The sequence below is a fragment of the Sinocyclocheilus grahami genome, unplaced genomic scaffold (assembly GCF_001515645.1).
Source record: "Sinocyclocheilus grahami isolate Dianchi unplaced genomic scaffold, SAMN03320097.WGS_v1.1 scaffold96.1, whole genome shotgun sequence".
Lineage (NCBI taxonomy): Eukaryota > Metazoa > Chordata > Actinopteri > Cypriniformes > Cyprinidae > Sinocyclocheilus > Sinocyclocheilus grahami.
The window spans coordinates 2,114,913-2,132,640 of NW_015505275.1; the positions used below are offsets into that span (position 1 = coordinate 2,114,913).

At 35.8% G+C, this 17,728-nt stretch overlaps 1 protein-coding gene across 2 annotated transcripts in view; it reads left to right on the top strand.

Annotated features, from left to right (window-relative positions):
- LOC107587803 (maestro heat-like repeat family member 1) overlaps nt 1–10,451 on the top strand; it is a 31,100-nt gene extending 20,649 nt beyond the window's left edge. For both annotated transcript variants that reach the window (XM_016275733.1, XM_016275734.1), the window contains 15 exons: nt 623–758; nt 899–1,011; nt 1,150–1,302; nt 2,224–2,378; nt 2,494–2,659; nt 3,701–3,906; nt 4,141–4,278; nt 4,600–4,714; nt 5,570–5,716; nt 6,073–6,261; nt 7,127–7,276; nt 8,460–8,594; nt 8,847–8,949; nt 9,078–9,143; nt 9,436–10,451. In XM_016275733.1, coding sequence (XP_016131219.1) covers nt 623–758; nt 899–1,011; nt 1,150–1,302; nt 2,224–2,378; nt 2,494–2,659; nt 3,701–3,906; nt 4,141–4,278; nt 4,600–4,714; nt 5,570–5,716; nt 6,073–6,261; nt 7,127–7,276; nt 8,460–8,594; nt 8,847–8,949; nt 9,078–9,143; nt 9,436–9,512 — 2,049 coding nt within the window. In that variant the 3' untranslated portion in view covers nt 9,513–10,451. The remainder of the gene's footprint in view (nt 1–622; nt 759–898; nt 1,012–1,149; nt 1,303–2,223; nt 2,379–2,493; nt 2,660–3,700; nt 3,907–4,140; nt 4,279–4,599; nt 4,715–5,569; nt 5,717–6,072; nt 6,262–7,126; nt 7,277–8,459; nt 8,595–8,846; nt 8,950–9,077; nt 9,144–9,435) is intronic.
- The last annotated feature ends 7,277 nt before the right edge of the window (nt 10,452–17,728 follow it).

The following is a 17,728-nucleotide window of genomic DNA, read 5'->3' on the forward strand; positions in this document are numbered from 1 at the left end:
TCTATAGCATCCATAATGCAGTAACTAGTGATATTCTTTGGATTTCGAATGTTGGGAAAGGATTCTTTTGGGGTTATGTGTTACTGTGTTGTTACTCATATTATTTTAAAATTTTAAGCATCTCTAAAATCCCCAAAATGCTCAAACAGCTAGTTTTACAGTACTTGTGGACCACATGGGAGAGGAAAGGGTTTTGTTTGTCGAGAAGTAATTTGAATATACTATAATTAAAAGATATAGATTACAGATATTTAGTTATTTTAAGTAATTATTTAAAGTAATGTAGAATTTAAATGTAGCAATTAAAGTGTTACTTTCTTGGTTTAAAAAGTCTTCTGTTTATTTGTAGATTGTTACCACAAAACACTGTGAATCAGCCTAGACAAATTTCTTACATCCTTTAGATACAAAGCATTCACTTTCAACACCTATTATTTTATTCTGTCCAAGCTGAAATGTTAAGTAGGATAATTTATTTTGCTCTTCCTAAAAGACGTTTTGGTTTCCTCAAGGCACTGATTAATTAAATATGTGCTTTGGGAAACAAATGTAGTTAAAATTTTATTAGATCTCAACCTCTGTGCTAATGAATCTTTCTCTTTCATTCTTTCTCTCTGTCTAGAATCTAGTGACATTCCATAATTTGGGAGCTCTTGTGGGGCGTCTGGCCCCACGGTGCACAGACCCAAACCCTGAGGTGCGACGGGCAGCCATAGACTGCATCTATAGACTAATGTACATTCAGCTGCGCTATGAAGGTACTGCCCAGTTTTTCATAGCACAACTCAGTTTTGCCTAACCCAGGGTGAGCTTCAGATTGACAATCTGTCAATATTATATTATGTGTTATGTTATGCTGAAATACTTTGCAAAAGGTCTATGCTCTTCCATTTTTCAGGCTTTTCACTGGACTACAAGGACGATTCAGTTGAGGGTCTGTTAGTTGTTCGTGAGAAGCTAAGCAATCCTGACCATTCAGTCTTGTATAAAACCTGCTCTGAGCTGACTAAGGTTAATTGTCCTGATGTAATGTTCTCCTAAAATACTGATACTTCAAAAAAAAAAACTCTTAAGTATCCACCAGCTCTCTTTCTGAAAATGAAACTGACTCTCTTTCTCCCTCTCCACCCCCTGTGTCTTGTGTTTTAGATCATCAGTAAGCGTTTGCCCCAGCAGCAGTTGAGCACCCTGTTGTTTATGCTGTATGATGGTTTGGTGGACGCTCAGTCCAACTGTTCCAGAGCATCCAGCGTGATCCTCAACACCTTGCTGAAGAACAGAGGTGCTGGCCTGCAGGATCTGGTACATTACAATTTTTAGCAAATGTTCTTGCATAAGTTTATATTGGCCTTGGAGGTTTATTGAATGTAATTTTTTTAATTTTAGCTAAATATATACTTAATACTGCTACAAGCTTTTAGATTCCATAAAAAGTGGTTCTAATACTACTGTTCAAATGTTTGGGTTCATAAAGATCTTTTAAGGTTTTCTTAAAGTAGTTTCTAATGCTCATCAAGGCTGCATTTATTTGATCGAAAATACAGTAACAATAGTAATATTGTGAATTAATATTTCAGTTTAAAATGACTCGAGCCATTACTTCAGTATTCAGTGTCACATGATCCTTCAGAAATCATTTCAATATACTGATTTGGTGCTCAAGAAAGGTTTGTTGAAAACAGTTGTTGCTTTTTGTTGTTGTTGAGGAAACAGTTTTTCAGGATTCTTTGAAAATGAAGTTCAAAAGAACAGCACTTATTTGAAATAGAAATCTTTTGTAACAATGTAAAGCATTTTAGCCTTGCTGAATAAATGAATTAATTTGTTTAAAAAAAATTTTTTTTTACTTCAAACATCTGCAGTTTGTCAATATTCTAACAACTTCTAACTTCCAACTTCTAAATTCTTTAATGAATAATTCAGACTGGTTTTGAGAACCAGATCAACTGATTCATTGAAGAATACAATTCATTTTTGAATTGAACTTCTATCATGACCAAGGCAAGAAGGACTAGAGTGGATTTGTAATGAATAAAGACTTACATTTCAGTTTGAACCTATTAGAAGCTTGTAGCTTAGAAAACTAGTTTATACGTTCCCAAAATTCCTCTCACTGACATGTGCACAAGTGTTCCCTTCATGCTCCTATTTTCATGTTCAATGAAACTGTAATTATTTTCTTTCTTGTCAGTTTTTACTTCTTGTGTCTTGACTCTTTGTCAGGTACCAGAGATGCTTGAGGTGTTACACAACCGGCTGCAGGTGATTGGTGAAGAGCAGGTAAAGGTGGCCATCGGTCAGTCCATCCTCATCCTCGCTACACAGCATCTGCAGACAGTGGTCAACACGCTCGTTGCCTACCCACTACCATACGACAGGTGATTACTGAGTGTGTTGTTTATGTGCATGGCATTCATTGTCTGTCATGTGCTCCGTGATGCTCAAGCATAATAAGGATGTGCTTATGTTTGTGTCATTGTGTGTTTTCTCCAGCTGGAGCTGTGAGATGTGGATAGCTCTAGGAGCAGACAGCACTCTGGCCCTGCAAATCATGGAGATGATTATCGAGAAGCTGAATGTTATGGTTCCCTATGTAGATAAGAAAGAGTCCATGTTGAGACCCGGTTTGACCAAAGTTGCCACAAGCCAACCACTGGCTGTAAGTATTAATATATATATGATTTGTATTATTTGATTCATCCTAACTAGTCACAATGTGTCAATTATGCAGTGTCAAATAATTTTTCGGTCTTTAATGAAGGAGAGAAGCTGCGTGAAGCAACAAAATCACAACAAATAACACCAGATTTGAAACAGAATGCTTAAAATGCAGCTTTGAGAAGCAGGGTGTAGAGAATTTACTGTGAGCGGGACTTCCCATTACAACACATCAAAAATAGAAACCATGTGTTTTTGCAAAATGTCTTGACAAGTGATGCCGTTGACTTTCACAGCTTGTTAAAACATATGCTAGTGAAAATAATTAATTGCTAGATTCTTTACTGTTACATTAGTTAGGAAATGGTATCAACTTTTAAACCTTTTTTGTTCCATTTTTAATGCCATTTTAAGTGGCTTACACTACTGTTCATACTTTTGGAGTCGGTAAGATTTTTTAAATGTTTTTGATAGAAATCTCTTGCGCTCACCAAGACTGCATTTTATTTGATCAAAAATACATTAAAACAGTAATATTATGCAGTATTATTATTATTACAATGTAAATAACAGTTTTCTAGTTTATCCTTCAGAAATAATTCTGATATGTTGATTTGGTGCTTGGGAAACATTTCTAAACATGTCTTTACTTTCATTTTTGATCAGTTTAATGTGTCCATGCTGAATATCAGGAATAAGGTCATATCCAGTGTTGCCAAGTCCATGCTTTTCCCACAGATTTGGCCTAAACACTGTTGCTGCGGGTTGATTTTCATGTCCGCGGTTTGAAACGTTCCCAATAATGTGATATTTAGCCCCTAGAATGCGAATTTTACCAGGGGTACCCCGCCAAAAACGTGTATTTCACCCCCCTGGAATGCGATATTTTTTTTTACTGGGGGACCTCCCTCGAAGCACGATTTGGCTAGTTTTGAGTAGCATTTGGGCGGGTTTTGTTGAGAAAACCTGGCAACCCTGGTCATATCCCAAACTGTTTTGATTTATCGTTAGTGATTTTCTTTTGCAATGCAATGTTTTATAGATGACCTGTGCCCTGCGTGAGATGATGCTGAATGGCCAGTCAGCTGATGCCGTGGCGTATCTATTTCCAAAGCTCTTCAGTGCTCTTCTGGTGCGCTTGGGCTCCAGCGTGGGAGTTCAGCTACCTAAAGATCTCAATAGCAACAGCATCATTTCAGACCGCAAAACAATCAACAAAATTAATGTGGCCAATTTCGATGTGTGTGGGTGAGTGGCATAAATATGGAATTTAGGTAACTCTAACAGTCTTCTTTTTTTTTTTTTTAAATGATTGTTTTTTTAAATTAATGATTCGTTCTGCCTATGTGCTGATTAGTCAAATCGATCACTGATGAAGTTATATTTTGGGTCGGATGGTGAATTTGAGTGTAGCTACTCATGCAGACATCGCTGAGCTCAGAGTTAATAAGACATCTGTGTTTCTCTTTGCTGTGTGCTCAGTGTGGCAGTGGAGGCCCTGCGGATCCTGCTGGGTCGAGCTCAGCTGGACGCTGTCATGAAACCATTAGATCAGGAGGGAGCTTGGGACAAGATGAAGGACCCGCACCAGCACACAACAGGAGTCACTCTGCTCTCCAGGTACACACACCTGTCCTCCGTCATCCTCAAGTCATCTTATACTGTTTGTTGTTTGCAAAGTTTTCTACTTGTTCTATTTTGTTAAAGGAGATGCGTATGGCAGTAGAATTGTCCTTGAAGACTCGTGATGTGTTTTTTATTGCAATATTTTGCGAGCGCCACATATCAGTTTCAAGCTCTCATAAATGTGCATGGTCTCATGCAGTGTATTTGTGGAAATTGTACCTGTAAAAGTAAGAGTTTGGAGCTATCATGCTGCTTTCTATCCCATTGTGGTAAGATTAAGTGTGATCATTTTGAAGAAGCTATTCTTTCTAACAGAGCAATGGCAAAGCATGCTGGTCCAAGACTCCCTTCCATTGTGGAAAGTCTGTGTCCTTCTCTCTGTAATATTTATGAGTGCCAGAGGATCACAGTCACAGCATTCTTCTCTGAGGTGAGAACATTTTATTTTATGTGATTTTAGTTAACGGTCTTAGTTCAAAGTTTATTAACGATGAATTACTAAAGACGGATTATTTTGCAAGAGCACAGATTGTTCAGGTTTTTTTTAGAAGAGTGTAATTGTTCAAATTTCTCATGGTATATATTTGAATTTAGCAGGGATGAAATAAATTCATCAAAAGAAACAAAGACATTTATAATGTTAAGAAATATTTCTATTTCAAATAAATTATGTTCTTTTAAACTTTATATTCATCAAAGAATCCTGAATTTTGTGGAAACTGTCATAGTTTCAACAGAAATGTTAAGTAGCCACAAAAATGTTAAGTCAGAATATTATAATCAGGAATACATTTCATTTTAAAATACATTAAAATAGAAAACTGTTATTTGAAATTGTAATAGTGTTTAACAGTATTACGATTTGTACTGTATTTTTGATTAAATAGTGAGCATAAGACATTTCTTTCAAAAACACTAAAAAAATCTTGCTGATATTTGAATAGTAGCTTATAGAATGGTTTTGTGTTTACAAACAATGCAATGAAGAAAACAATTAATGATAATAATAAGTTTAATTTAATTTAATTTCTAGATTATAATAATGGCAACCTCATTTTGTATCTTCACCCCTTACAAGTCCAATACGACTGAATTCAACACTACTGAGTGTATGGGTTAATATTAATATTTCCCGTACACACAGCAGTGTACCAAAACTGTGAGTGGTGAACCAGACGGGTCTATTTTTAATTTTTTTTTACAGGAACCTTTTCACCCCCGTTTTATTGTGTACTCATAGCTGTTGTAAATTAGACGTCACAATTTATTTGTTTATTCCTTCAAGCTTCTGAACCATCACGTAGTGACTGAACTGATGATTTTGGACATGCTGATGAACAACATGATGGAAAGAATAACTGACACCTGCGGTACGGTTCGCATGCTGGCGGTTCGAGGCCTGGGGAACATTGCTGTGGGCTCACCTGAAAAGGTATAGACGCTCTGCTTGACATCTGAAAACACTCATTGGATGAACAGTCTAATTGATTTTTTGGGCAGTGATTCTTGGCAGCAGTGTGAGACACATGGCAACTTGTTTATGCAGCAATCAGTAAGGATGTGTGCAGAAAATTGTCTGTATTCTGAAATGCTGCCTGAAAGTTCCCCGTGTTGTGTTTGCGTAAGACACCTTGCACAAGACGCCTGTTATTATTCTTTGCATTTGATGTCTTCTCTCTGTAGTTACGTTTTGTCATTACTTATTACAGCGTTGTAACCAAAGCAGTCAGTTCAGCATGTAATTGTATGCTGCTATATGTTAATCTCACTGCCTCTGTTCTCGTTTAGGTGAATAAATATGCAAAGGAGCTTTTAGCAGCCATGAGTTCAGGTATGGAAGAAAACGATGATCCAGGGAAACTCATCACATTGGAGGCCATGTCTGGAATGTCCAAGATATTGCTTTACCTGGACCAAAAGAACGTCCACCTGCTTGTGGTTTACATCTTCATGAAGATTAAACCCTTTCTGGAGAATGTGAGTGTCTTGAGTGAAGACAGAATGTTTAAATCGCAACTATAAAGCTAAAATTTCCAACTAGAATTAGTATTTATGCTACTTCTTTAAGATAATCTAATATTTGTATAGCATTGTTTTTTAAAAGCACAAAAAGGCACAAATCCAATAATTTATTAGTAGCTAATAGTTATGAAACAATTACCAAAAACATTTTTTTACGTGTGTTCTACATTTATACAGCATGATGGGAAGACATAAATAATAAAAAAATAATAAAAAAATAAATATTAAATAAAAAATATATAGTTATCCATTATAATTTAATTATAATATTATAAAATATTTGCATGTTAACATGAATTAATTACAATTAAATTACAATTAATTAAATTAATTACAAAATAATAAAATAAAAATCTGGGACTCTATATGCTATCTTTGCATGTTAGCACAAATTGTTGTATTGACTGCATACTGTTGCCCATTCTGGCATAGCCTTTTTTTATTGTAATACATTTTTGAGTTTAAGTTTAGTTTTTTTTAAATAATATTTATTATTATTAAATTTTATTTTTTTTAAATCTCAGCTTTAAACTTTGTTTAAATACATTTATTGTTATTTATTGAATATAATATATTGTTTGACCTCCTGAAGTTGACAGTCACACTAAAGGGTTAAACATCTACATTCACTCACATTTAAAAAAATAAAAAATAATTAATTATTTCAGAAAAGTGAAATGTTTTAGGCCCCATTAGTACTCTATTACTAAAAATAGTGTCTTTTTTTAAAAATACAGGCTATTAGAGTACAGTGTTTTGGCAAGCGTGGGTTTTTTTGTTGTATGGCTTTACTTAAAGATCCGTTGTTATGCTCTGTCAGGAGAACGATGAGATCCGATGTGCTTCCATCATGCTCCTGGGGAACCTGTCGAAGTTTGGCTCGGGTGAGCCTGTTTTTAAAGACCAGATCCACAATGTTCTTGTCAGCCTGCTGTTGCATCTCAGTGATCCCAACCCTCAAGTGGTCAAGGTCAGTGATTGATTAGTCTGCACACACTCCTACAGAGATTTTTGTTGTTGTTATAATGGCTATAAATGTTGAAAGTTAGTTACAATGACAATGCAAAATGTAATAATAATAAGAGTAATAATTAGGGCTGCACGATAAATCGCATGCGATATTTAACGCACATCTTGTCAGTAAAGCCATCCTGTAATCAGCGGTAAATCTCCATCACGTGCGGGCTTTCACATTGAGCAGCATTAACTACACAGAGACGTTGTCCACTGACAAGCTGCGCAAAATCCCGATCATATTTTGCGCAGCTTGTCGGTGAACAACGGCTCTGTGTAGTTAATGCTGCTCCATGTGAAAGCCTGCATGTGATGGAGATTTACCGCTGATTACAGGATGGCTTTACTGACAAGATGTGCGTTAAATATCGCATGCGATTTATCGTGCAGCCCTAGCAATAATATGAGAATAGTCCAGAAGTACCGTTTTGACCCGAGTATAAGACAATGTTTTTTACTTGGAAATACATCTGAAAAAACGCGGTCGTCTTATATTCAGGGTCTAGACTTTGACATGCCAATAATACACCCACAACAATAGATGGTGCCAAATACGCATAAAACGAGTGTGCCATGAAATACGTAATGTAATGCGTGTTGTAAAGATCGCGAGTAAAAACAAAAGAAAAAGAAAACCTTACAGCTGCATGAGTCGTGACTGTCACGTTAGCCTGATGGGACCAAACTCCCTTTGTGATTTTAAAACGTAAGACAGTACCCAGATTTGAAGACTACAGTAAGATTTAACTTCTACTGTTAATACGATTTTGGTAGGCTACTATTAGATGGATAGCCTAAATGTCCTAATTCAGATGGGCTACCTGTTTTAAAAAATTTTTTTTTATGGTATATCAAAAAGTGTATCTTTTTTTTTAATGTGATTGTTGATACATTTTACCAGTTTTTACCATAATTTTCCAAACAAAAATTAAAATAGGAAAAATATGCAATATGAAAATAATTGAAGACAAAATGTGTTTTAGTGAGAAAAAACAAGATTTGGTTTTTAAAAAGCCTTTTTCCAAAAGGTACATCTGGAAAAAGGGGGGGTCGTCTTATAATCAGGATTGTCTTATATTCGGGCCAATACGGTATGATACTTGTATGTGAGTTTGGTATGTATCTGTTTGTTCCCCTAGGCATGCAAGTATGCCATGCGCATATGTGCTCCAGTCATAGGTTCAGAACAGATCTCTGCCATGTTCCAGAATCATCTTCTTGAGGAGAAGGGTCTGCATCATGGAGAGTTCATTAATGACCTCACCAAATACCTAGTACGGAGCAAAAGCTTTCTTTATTATAAAAACACGCATAGAATAGCTGAGTGTGCTTATGAGTTCAGAGATTCCTTTTTATAGGGAATATCATAACCACTGCTCTGTCACATTTGCATTTGAATCTTTTTATGAATACTCAATGTTTTTACTGTTCCAAACCATTTTAGTTGATAAAACAGGAACTAAGAGACAATTCATTTTTTTTAGCTATTTGATTAAGAGAAAATTATAAAATATGTTTTGTCAAAGATCCAGGATTTTCCAGGGATGCTGAACTTCTACCACATCACAGTCATTCAGTTCTTCAAGAGTAACTGGGCTGAGATCAGAGCCAGTGCTGCCATGTTTATTGGTAAAAAAAAAAATTATTCTATAGTATTTTAAAAAAATAAAAATAAGAAAAACATTTCTAGTATTTGTGTATTTTTCCTAGTTATTTTGTGGTGGTTTTGTAACCGCTTTGTGTGTGTGAATTTTTAGGGTTTTTGCTTGGGAACCTTCATGATGAGCATTTCTCCCATATGAATATGGGGTCAGTGACAAAGGGTAGGTACCTCAGTTCTATAATAATATCTGCAGTCAAGAGATATATTTAAGGAAGGACAGCACATCCTTGTTATTCTGCTACATTTGCTGTTTCGTGGCACCTAAGGAATCTATTATTTTTGCTTCTATTTTAATGGAGACTTGTCTGGTAAAATACAATGTAGAAGATATTGCTGTTGTGACTCTATCACATAAATGCACCATGCGTTTGTTCGGTTATTACTTGACTTATATTTTCAATTGGTTTACTTCGATTCATTCTTTGATCCATGTCCTTTTTTTCTGTCCTCAGGTCTGGTGATGCTGCTGCAGGATCCAGATCCTCTCGTGCGAGTGAAAGCCGCTGAAGCCATGGGTCATTTTCACTGATGTTACCTCCACTCTGCAGCCAATCAGATTAGTCTTTGATTTTAAGTTTGTTGCTTTGGATAAGGAGGAAGCTTTGAATTGTTGTTCTGTAATAAGCCTTGAAAGGTTTTTATTATTGACCAAAGACTGTGCACTAGTTCTGTAAGAAAAGAGAAGAATAAAAAGGAGAAGACATTTATTGACGTTACAGCACTTTTAAGTACTCTCAGATATACTGTTTGTGATTCCTAGCCCGGGTTTTTCACCAGCGGCAGTTTTTAATGTGAGGTACGTACCTGCGAGCCTAGAAGGTTGTAGGCGAGTACACTGATATTGCGGATATTACTTGCTTGACCATTCCTCTAGCGTGCTAAATGCGTACCACCACTTTAAAGCATTAAATCATTAAAAACGTATGTAGGATGAATAAATATGTTTTAAACCAACATCAACACTGCAAGGTTTTTCTGGTAATAAAATCAGATGTACTGCTCAGTTAAGAGTTTAATCCTGTAAAAAAGCAGATGGTTGAGTCATATTGACCACCATAAACCTTCAGCAATAAATCACCCTAATAGGGATGTGCAGTAGCATAAGCTGCTAAACCATTAACTGCAACTGACATCTCCTGTACTGAAATCCACAATCAAAAATGATATTTCAACAAGCATTTATAGTGTTTTTGCTGTGACTTCTGTGGTTCTGACTGTATCTCATGCACTACAGTGGAACAAACTCAATTGTGCTTCCTTGTCGACCAAGTCATAAAAGTAGACAAAAACAGTGCCAAAACATAGATTTATAAAATATACATTTTACTAGAGTAGATGTTAAAAGATTTCGGACATGTTTCATACTCATTTTGTGAAGCTTCTGTGTAGCTGAAACACCAGTGCTGGCCTTTCTATGGCACTTGTCTTGTTCCGTTTTGTAAATTGTATCTGTGAAATGGATGTTAATTCACAAGTGTGGCTACTATTATTACAGAGTTTGAGCATGAAGCGTATTGAATGAATTCAAGTCAATTCATGATGTTTCATCTTAATAAACTGGAGAAAAGTGATGATGGAAAGGTAAATCAACTACTTTTACAAAATTAGTACCTGTACAGTGTCCTTTACGTAGTTGAACATATATGTAGGAATAAATCAGAGAATTCTGATTTTCTATGAGATACTATGTAAACACAAAATCGTATATTAAACAGTTGATGTAGTGGGTCTATTTCAATGTAAATGGCCTAAAAAAGTCTTCATTCTTTCAGCTTTTTAATATTTAATGAATCTTGGCATTAAAGAATTAGGGAGCAAACACTTTGTAAACTGCATGGGAGTGACTCCCAGTGAGAAATAGTGAAATATCATTATATTTTGTCTTAGTATATACACTACCATTCAAAGGTTTGGGGTCATTGGGTCTTTTTTTTAATTATTATTATTTTAAAAGAAATTAACACTTTTATTCAACAGGGATGCATTAAATATATCACAATAGAAAATAGTTATTTTACATTTAAAAAATGTTTCACAACATTGCTGTTTTTGGTCGCAGCGTCTCAAGAATAAGAAACTTTTCAAAAACATTTTTAAAAAATCTTTCCGACCCCAAACTTTTGAACATGATAGGCCTGTCTATAAATTGTTTTCTGCAAAACAGTGGATCCAGTTTGGCGTATGAAGAAGAGCTGAAGGTCTGGGTTTAGAGAGTGAAAAAAAAAACATTACAACTCATTTGTTGCTCAGGGTGTTGAATATGTATTAGCACAAGTCAATCAAATTAAAATGTTTACTAAGGACACAGACCATTAATCTAAATACTTTAGAATTTAGCAATTAGTGGCAGTTATTCCGTTTGGTCAGGAACCCAGTGTGGTAATGATATTGGAATTCATTCCTGGATAAGTCACAGAAAGATTATGTTTGTGTCTAGGATGGATTTCAGAGCAATCAAACTGCAACTGAAGGTTTCTGCTGGGCGATCATGGTATTGGGCGTGGTGTCATGTTTGCATGTTCTCATTTGTTTGTTTTTGTATGTCTTTTGTTTCCTTTTCCTTTTTGAATCATGTAGTAGATGTGATTTCTGGATGATGGAGATGAGAATATGTACAACTGAATCATTAAAGTTATTATAGATGACAACCCAGAATTGTCATGTTGGTTTAATTGATGAGTTCTGAAAATTATGTAGAAAATCGAACTTATATATATATATATAATAAATGGTAATCAACACTTAGAAGAAAAGAAATGTATTAAAAGCTGTCTCTGGGGCACTTTCAAAAATGTACTAATATGTAGGCCTATACCTTGAAGGTAATATAGGGGTAAATGATTAGGTATAATGATCTTTTAGCCTTTGTAAAATAAACAAACACACGACCTTTTATAAAGTTTTTTTTTTAACGTTTTACTTTTCAAACAAGGCTATGAGGGACAGACGTGTTTACAAAAGACACTCAGTGTCTCTATTTTTCACTATAACTTTCAATAGCGTTCTTGTCCTGAACGCATTGTACTTTTATCCCTCCTTTTTCTAAATGTAATGCTGCATTAGATACTGCCTTTTCATGGAATATCTCCTTGGAGTTTAGGTAGACATTTTGTTTAAACAGTAACCCACAGTAAGTAAAGTTTTATTTTTTGATGACTTTATCCATGCCTGTTGCTTAAATTCACAACCCCAGGCCCAATACCAGGGATTTTTAGCAGCGGGCCCATCAATTATAATTGATCTCAAACTGTTTTTTGTGAAATTATGAAAGAACAAAAATAGCGGGTTAAAGTTGAGCTAAATTGTGGGATAAAATTATTCCACTATCAGACTAACCGCAGTGATATTGATTAGGATTTGTAATGGTACTGCAGTTGATGTATCACAACATCTATTATTAATACATGTACTATAGACGTTATTTTAGGCAACACTCAGTTTTATAGAAATTCTACAAAACTAGATATAAAACCCTAAAAAAGCTTTCAGTGAACAGATTTTAAAATAACCATATATATATATTTTTTTACTTAGTGTGAAGAACATTTTAATAATCTGAAGAAACGTTTTCCACTATCTGAAGATTCCATAGATATTAAAGGGTCTTCATGGATCCACAGGTGCCAATAATAAAACTTTAGTTTCAATTTTAGTGAAGAAAAAAATCCCGACTGGATCTCAGTGAGGCAGTTTTGCATTTTAATAAACCTGACCCATCTGTACTGGCCATTATTTGGTTAATAATGCTCCTTTTTTAATGAGGAATCACTACTGTTAATGGAGTCTTAATTAACCAGAAATAACTCACTCCTTTAAACTAATTAAACAACATTTGATCTGTTTTATCAGAAGGACTCTTAAATTGTTTTCAGTAGTTGAAGAGGACAAACGTCCTTCAGGGAGAGAGGAAAATTATTTTGTCAAGAGGACATTCAGAGAATTACTCTGCCTCTCCAAATTAAACGTCTGGTTGAGCCACTCAGAATCAATTTAAAGTGTCGCTCTGGTAGAGGACAAGCTACCTTTGCGTGTTAATAACTGTCAATTAATGAATTCAACTCTCAGATGGTTCAACTCATCACAGCTCTGCGCCATTGTCTAATATTAATGCTAATGATGTCAAGATCTTCTGAGGGCAAACTTCAAACATGTTGAAATTGCTCATAATGTTTCAGAAATATGTGTCTAAGGAGAGGACAGCCGGTTTGGAGACTAAGAGGTGATACTTGCATGCTGCTGTGATGTCAGCATGTTCTGACTCCTTTTAACTCTGACCCAGGATCACAGAGAAAAGTTAGCCTCTCTTCGGGTCAACAAGGAGGCATTTGGAAAGACTGAGGGAGAGATTAGACCTTGCATTCCTGGACAAAGTCACAGTTTCAGAGACAGAAAGAGACCTGCGTCTTATTAAATTCCCTTTTAGGCAAGTTAGTTGTCATTGGCCCTTTTAGGCCAGTGCTGCTTTGCCACTGAAAACTACATTAATTCATCTTGTATGTACATACAGTTTTATTCCTTGAGAACTTAAATGTTTGGTTTTCCATAATGTATTCTACATTGTTGTTGCAAATTCTGTTGATTTTTGCATGTAATGTAATTTTCTAGCAAATATGTATGCAAAAACAAAAAGTTAAGAAAATGTATTATATATATACACATATAAAATACAAATATAAATATTTCAGGCAAAAAAAAAAGAGATGAAAATTGTGAAAATGTTGTTCATTTGGAAAAAAAGCCTTATTGTTGAGTCCTTATCAAATATGAAATCAGCAGTAAAATCTGGCAATCAAAATTACCGCTTTGGTGTAAATCTGGTTCAGCTAATGTACATTTGCTTGGTACAGTAAACAAACTTTACCAAAATGTGACTCACTCTTAAGACATGACTTCATTCTCACTGTCACCATATTGAACATTTTTATGTCTCCTCTCCCTTGTAATGCCTCAATTATTATATTAAAATAGGATGGACCACGGTGCTGTCTTGCATCCCACCAAGGAATGTTTTTCAGAACTTTGGCTAATGTTTTGGAAAGTTATGAACAAATGTCTTTAATCTTGGTCTTTAATAATGTTCTCAAAACGTTAGCACAAAAACTTTATTTATACATCATTCATGGAACATTTTATTTAAAATATATATATATATATATAGATATTACTTGTTTCAGGGTGTTCAGAGAACATTTAAAAGGAACGTTCCTTCGTGAAATGTCACATACTTGCAGAGGCGGACAGTAACTAAGTACATTTACTTAAGTATTGTACTTAAGTACACTTTTTGAGTATCGGTACTTTACTTGAGTATTATTTTTTCTGGGAACTTATGACTTTAACTTCACTACATTTGAAAGACAAATATTGTACTTTTCAAAACAATTCAGACAGTGTTTGCAAATAAACGCCACTGTCGCTAAGAGCAATTCATTTTTAGTGAGCTTCCCCCAGTGTGACTAGGTGAGCCCTGGTCCGGTTCGGTTGCTGGAAGTGTTCTAATACATCCTCGTTAGGTTGCTGGAAGGACCGTTGAGTGATGCTGAGCTCACCAGTGATTCCACATACACATTGGGCTGCTTGTTAGTCAGAGGAAGGCAGAACAATCGAGAAGTGTAAGAGTAAGGAAAGGCGAAGCAGACACAGAGAAAGAATAAAGTTTGTGCAGGTCAGACTGATGCTTGCGGCCCTCCGTGTCCTGAGTTGGCTGCTTGTTAGTACGATAGGACCTCTGTCTTCCTTCGCCTCCCCTCCCCTCCATCTCCGCTGGCCCCGAGTGCTCCTGGATGGCCAGGGGTCACTCCCAGCCAATTTAGAGTGATGCACATCTACTCTGTCAGCCGCCAGCTTCCACACTGAAAATAATTACCGAGTGAGCATCTGCTGTCCCTGAGAGACGAACGATAGAGTCTGACACGAGCAGGACGGGGATATTCCACACTCTGTTTCTCTTTCCCCCCTCTAAATGGTGGAGCAGGCCCAGAGGAGGCTATAGAGAGAGAGAAACACCTGGTAAAAATTCTCCCTCAGTGATCTGTGCATATGCTTAATAACTTCGCTCTGTAGTTAATTGGAATAATTGCCCGGAATGCTCTCGGAGAAAAAGAGTGTGGGATGCCCAGAGGAGAAAGGAGGAGGGAAAGACTGCAGCACATGCAAATACTGTACATGTTTCTGTCAACTCAGACTCAAAACATATATAGGCTGTGTCTGAAACCTAAGGCCTTGTTGTCTTGCCCCGGTAAGCTGATTGCTAGAAAATGCTGCCTTTGTAAGGGAATGGGGTTCAGACAGGCTTCCAAGGGCTATAATGTCACATCTATTGATCTAAAACTATTTTAAGTGAGCTTTAGAGATAAACAAAACAATTGTTGCAATTGCAATAACCTCAATACAATAATTTATACCAGTAAAACTTTTTAATGGCTAAAATCATGTGGAAATAGCTCTTTAAGATTAAGTTGCAGCCGGTTATCTGTTTTCTCCATAGAAAAGGTATTAAAAGTTAAGGAAAAAAATCTTTTTTTTTTTTTTTTTTTTACTCCTTTTTCAAGTACAAAGTGTAAAAGCATTTAAATACTATTAATCATAAATATTTTATTATCTTGTATCATCCCTGTCTTTTTTGTAGCACTTATTTTATGTACATACAGAATGTTATGAACGTTATAGAAAATTTTACTTCGACATTAAATTAAAACTGACAAAAGATCAGATATAACAGTATATTTCATATAAGAAACTCCCCATAGCGTCCTTATGACATTTTGAAATCACGTGACTGGGTTCTGCGGTTCATAAAGCTGTGTTTCAGAAGATGTCCGTGTGTTTAAAAATGAGAAACGCAGTGCTGCGGAATGGAACTGAAAGCGTCATGAGACATGCTTTCCCTTCAAAAACGAAAGTAATCCTCTGCATCTTCAGCGGCTCAGATGTCGGGAGTAAATGATGACTGCGATGTTCATTATTACATCCAACGACAGAACACCTCAATCGCTTAGGAGTCATTCTTGTCTACATCTGCTCCAGCGTCGAAACAATTGCGGACTGTTGACAGCTCACTCAGGGCGGGTCTAAGGTAAAACACCAGTGTCAATCAACAATCGTGGGAGGGGCCTTGGCCTGTGTGACATCACATAGCCAAGAATCTGGGAACGGCTTGATATTAGAGGGGTCATGATTTATCAATATTTAAATAAAAACACACTGGGTGGATTATTTTTATCATTATAGGGTGGTTGTGTACACACTGCCAAGACACATTTCGGTAACACTTTATTTTAAGGTGTCCTTGTAACACAATTTACATGCTCTTACTATTATAATAACAATAAATTATGCATAATTACATGCAAGTAACTCTAAACCCAACCCTAATCCTAACCCTAACCATATAGTAAGTAAGTATATGTAGTTAATTAATATTACTCAGTACTTAAATATATAATTAAACTGTAACAAGGACCAGGGGCGGTTCTGGGGGGGGGGGGGCCCTGCCAACAAGCCCCCCCCTTTGGCCCCCCCACACTTGGAATCATCTAACACCACACCACATTTCCAAAAATTCAATCCACTATCTAATACCTTTAAGAGAAAGACATGGACCAAATGCTAACATTAATTACACATTATATCACTAAAGGGGTAGTATAATAAAAAGTCCTCAATCTTTTGGAATTAAAGCTTTCATACTATGAAATCTGAAACTTTATCGAAACTAAACGACAAAAGTTGGTATATACTGATAATAGCATGAAAGTTACAGGAATATTATAATTAACTAAAACTAAAACCAAAACCATTACAAATCATCAGTACTTAAAAATAAAAATAAACTTTAACAAGGACCAGGGGGGGTTTTGGGGGGGGGGGTGCCCTGCCAACAAGCCCCCCCCTTTGGCCCCCCTAAATTTGGAATCATATCACACCAAACAATTTTGGGTGAAATGCACAGTTTGTCCTGTAAATTATGCATATAAAAGAAGAAAAACATCTCCAGCAGCTAAATTCAAATCTGCGGTCGCTGACTGGCACAGAGCCAGAGACACACACGTTTTTAAAGCACTGCGCATTATAACCAATCCCATACTACTATGTTGAGTTTATAAATACAAAGACCAATCAGAGGCGTTCAGATGAGTCACCGCTGAAACATGCTGTTTCGTCACTGCGCGCGCTGGCTGACTGAAATCTCTGGCTAATTATCTCATCAGAAATGAAGTAAGATGTACGAATGTACGAATGTAAGTAAGATATTAATTTTATAGTGTAAACAGCTTTAGAGATTATTATGGGAGTTTTTGAGAGTGCTTGAATTCGCTGGACTGAAGTGAAAATGTTCTTTGATAGTGTAAACGTTCTTTGCTCTCTTTTTGTACAATGAAAGTGTTATAGGCTAATTAGTAACTTACTATGTTTTTATTAACCCATACACCATATCTGGTACTTAAGTAAAAAGACGAAGTTTTATTCAACTTTAAAAGATTAATACTATTAGGCTACTTTACTAGATAACTAACATAATCTATAAAGGTGCAAAATGCATTTACTTGCACATATTTGAGAATCGAGATATTTCATGAAATATTTTGGGTATATTAAAAAAATAAAACCCCTGCTGAATAAAACATTAGACACCATTAGAAAATTTGTAATGGTTTTACTGGTTATAATGGGACTTGTATTGGTTTTAAGGGAAACTGTAATGGACCCTGTTGGTCTCTACTTGTAATTGGTTGCTTGTTAAAA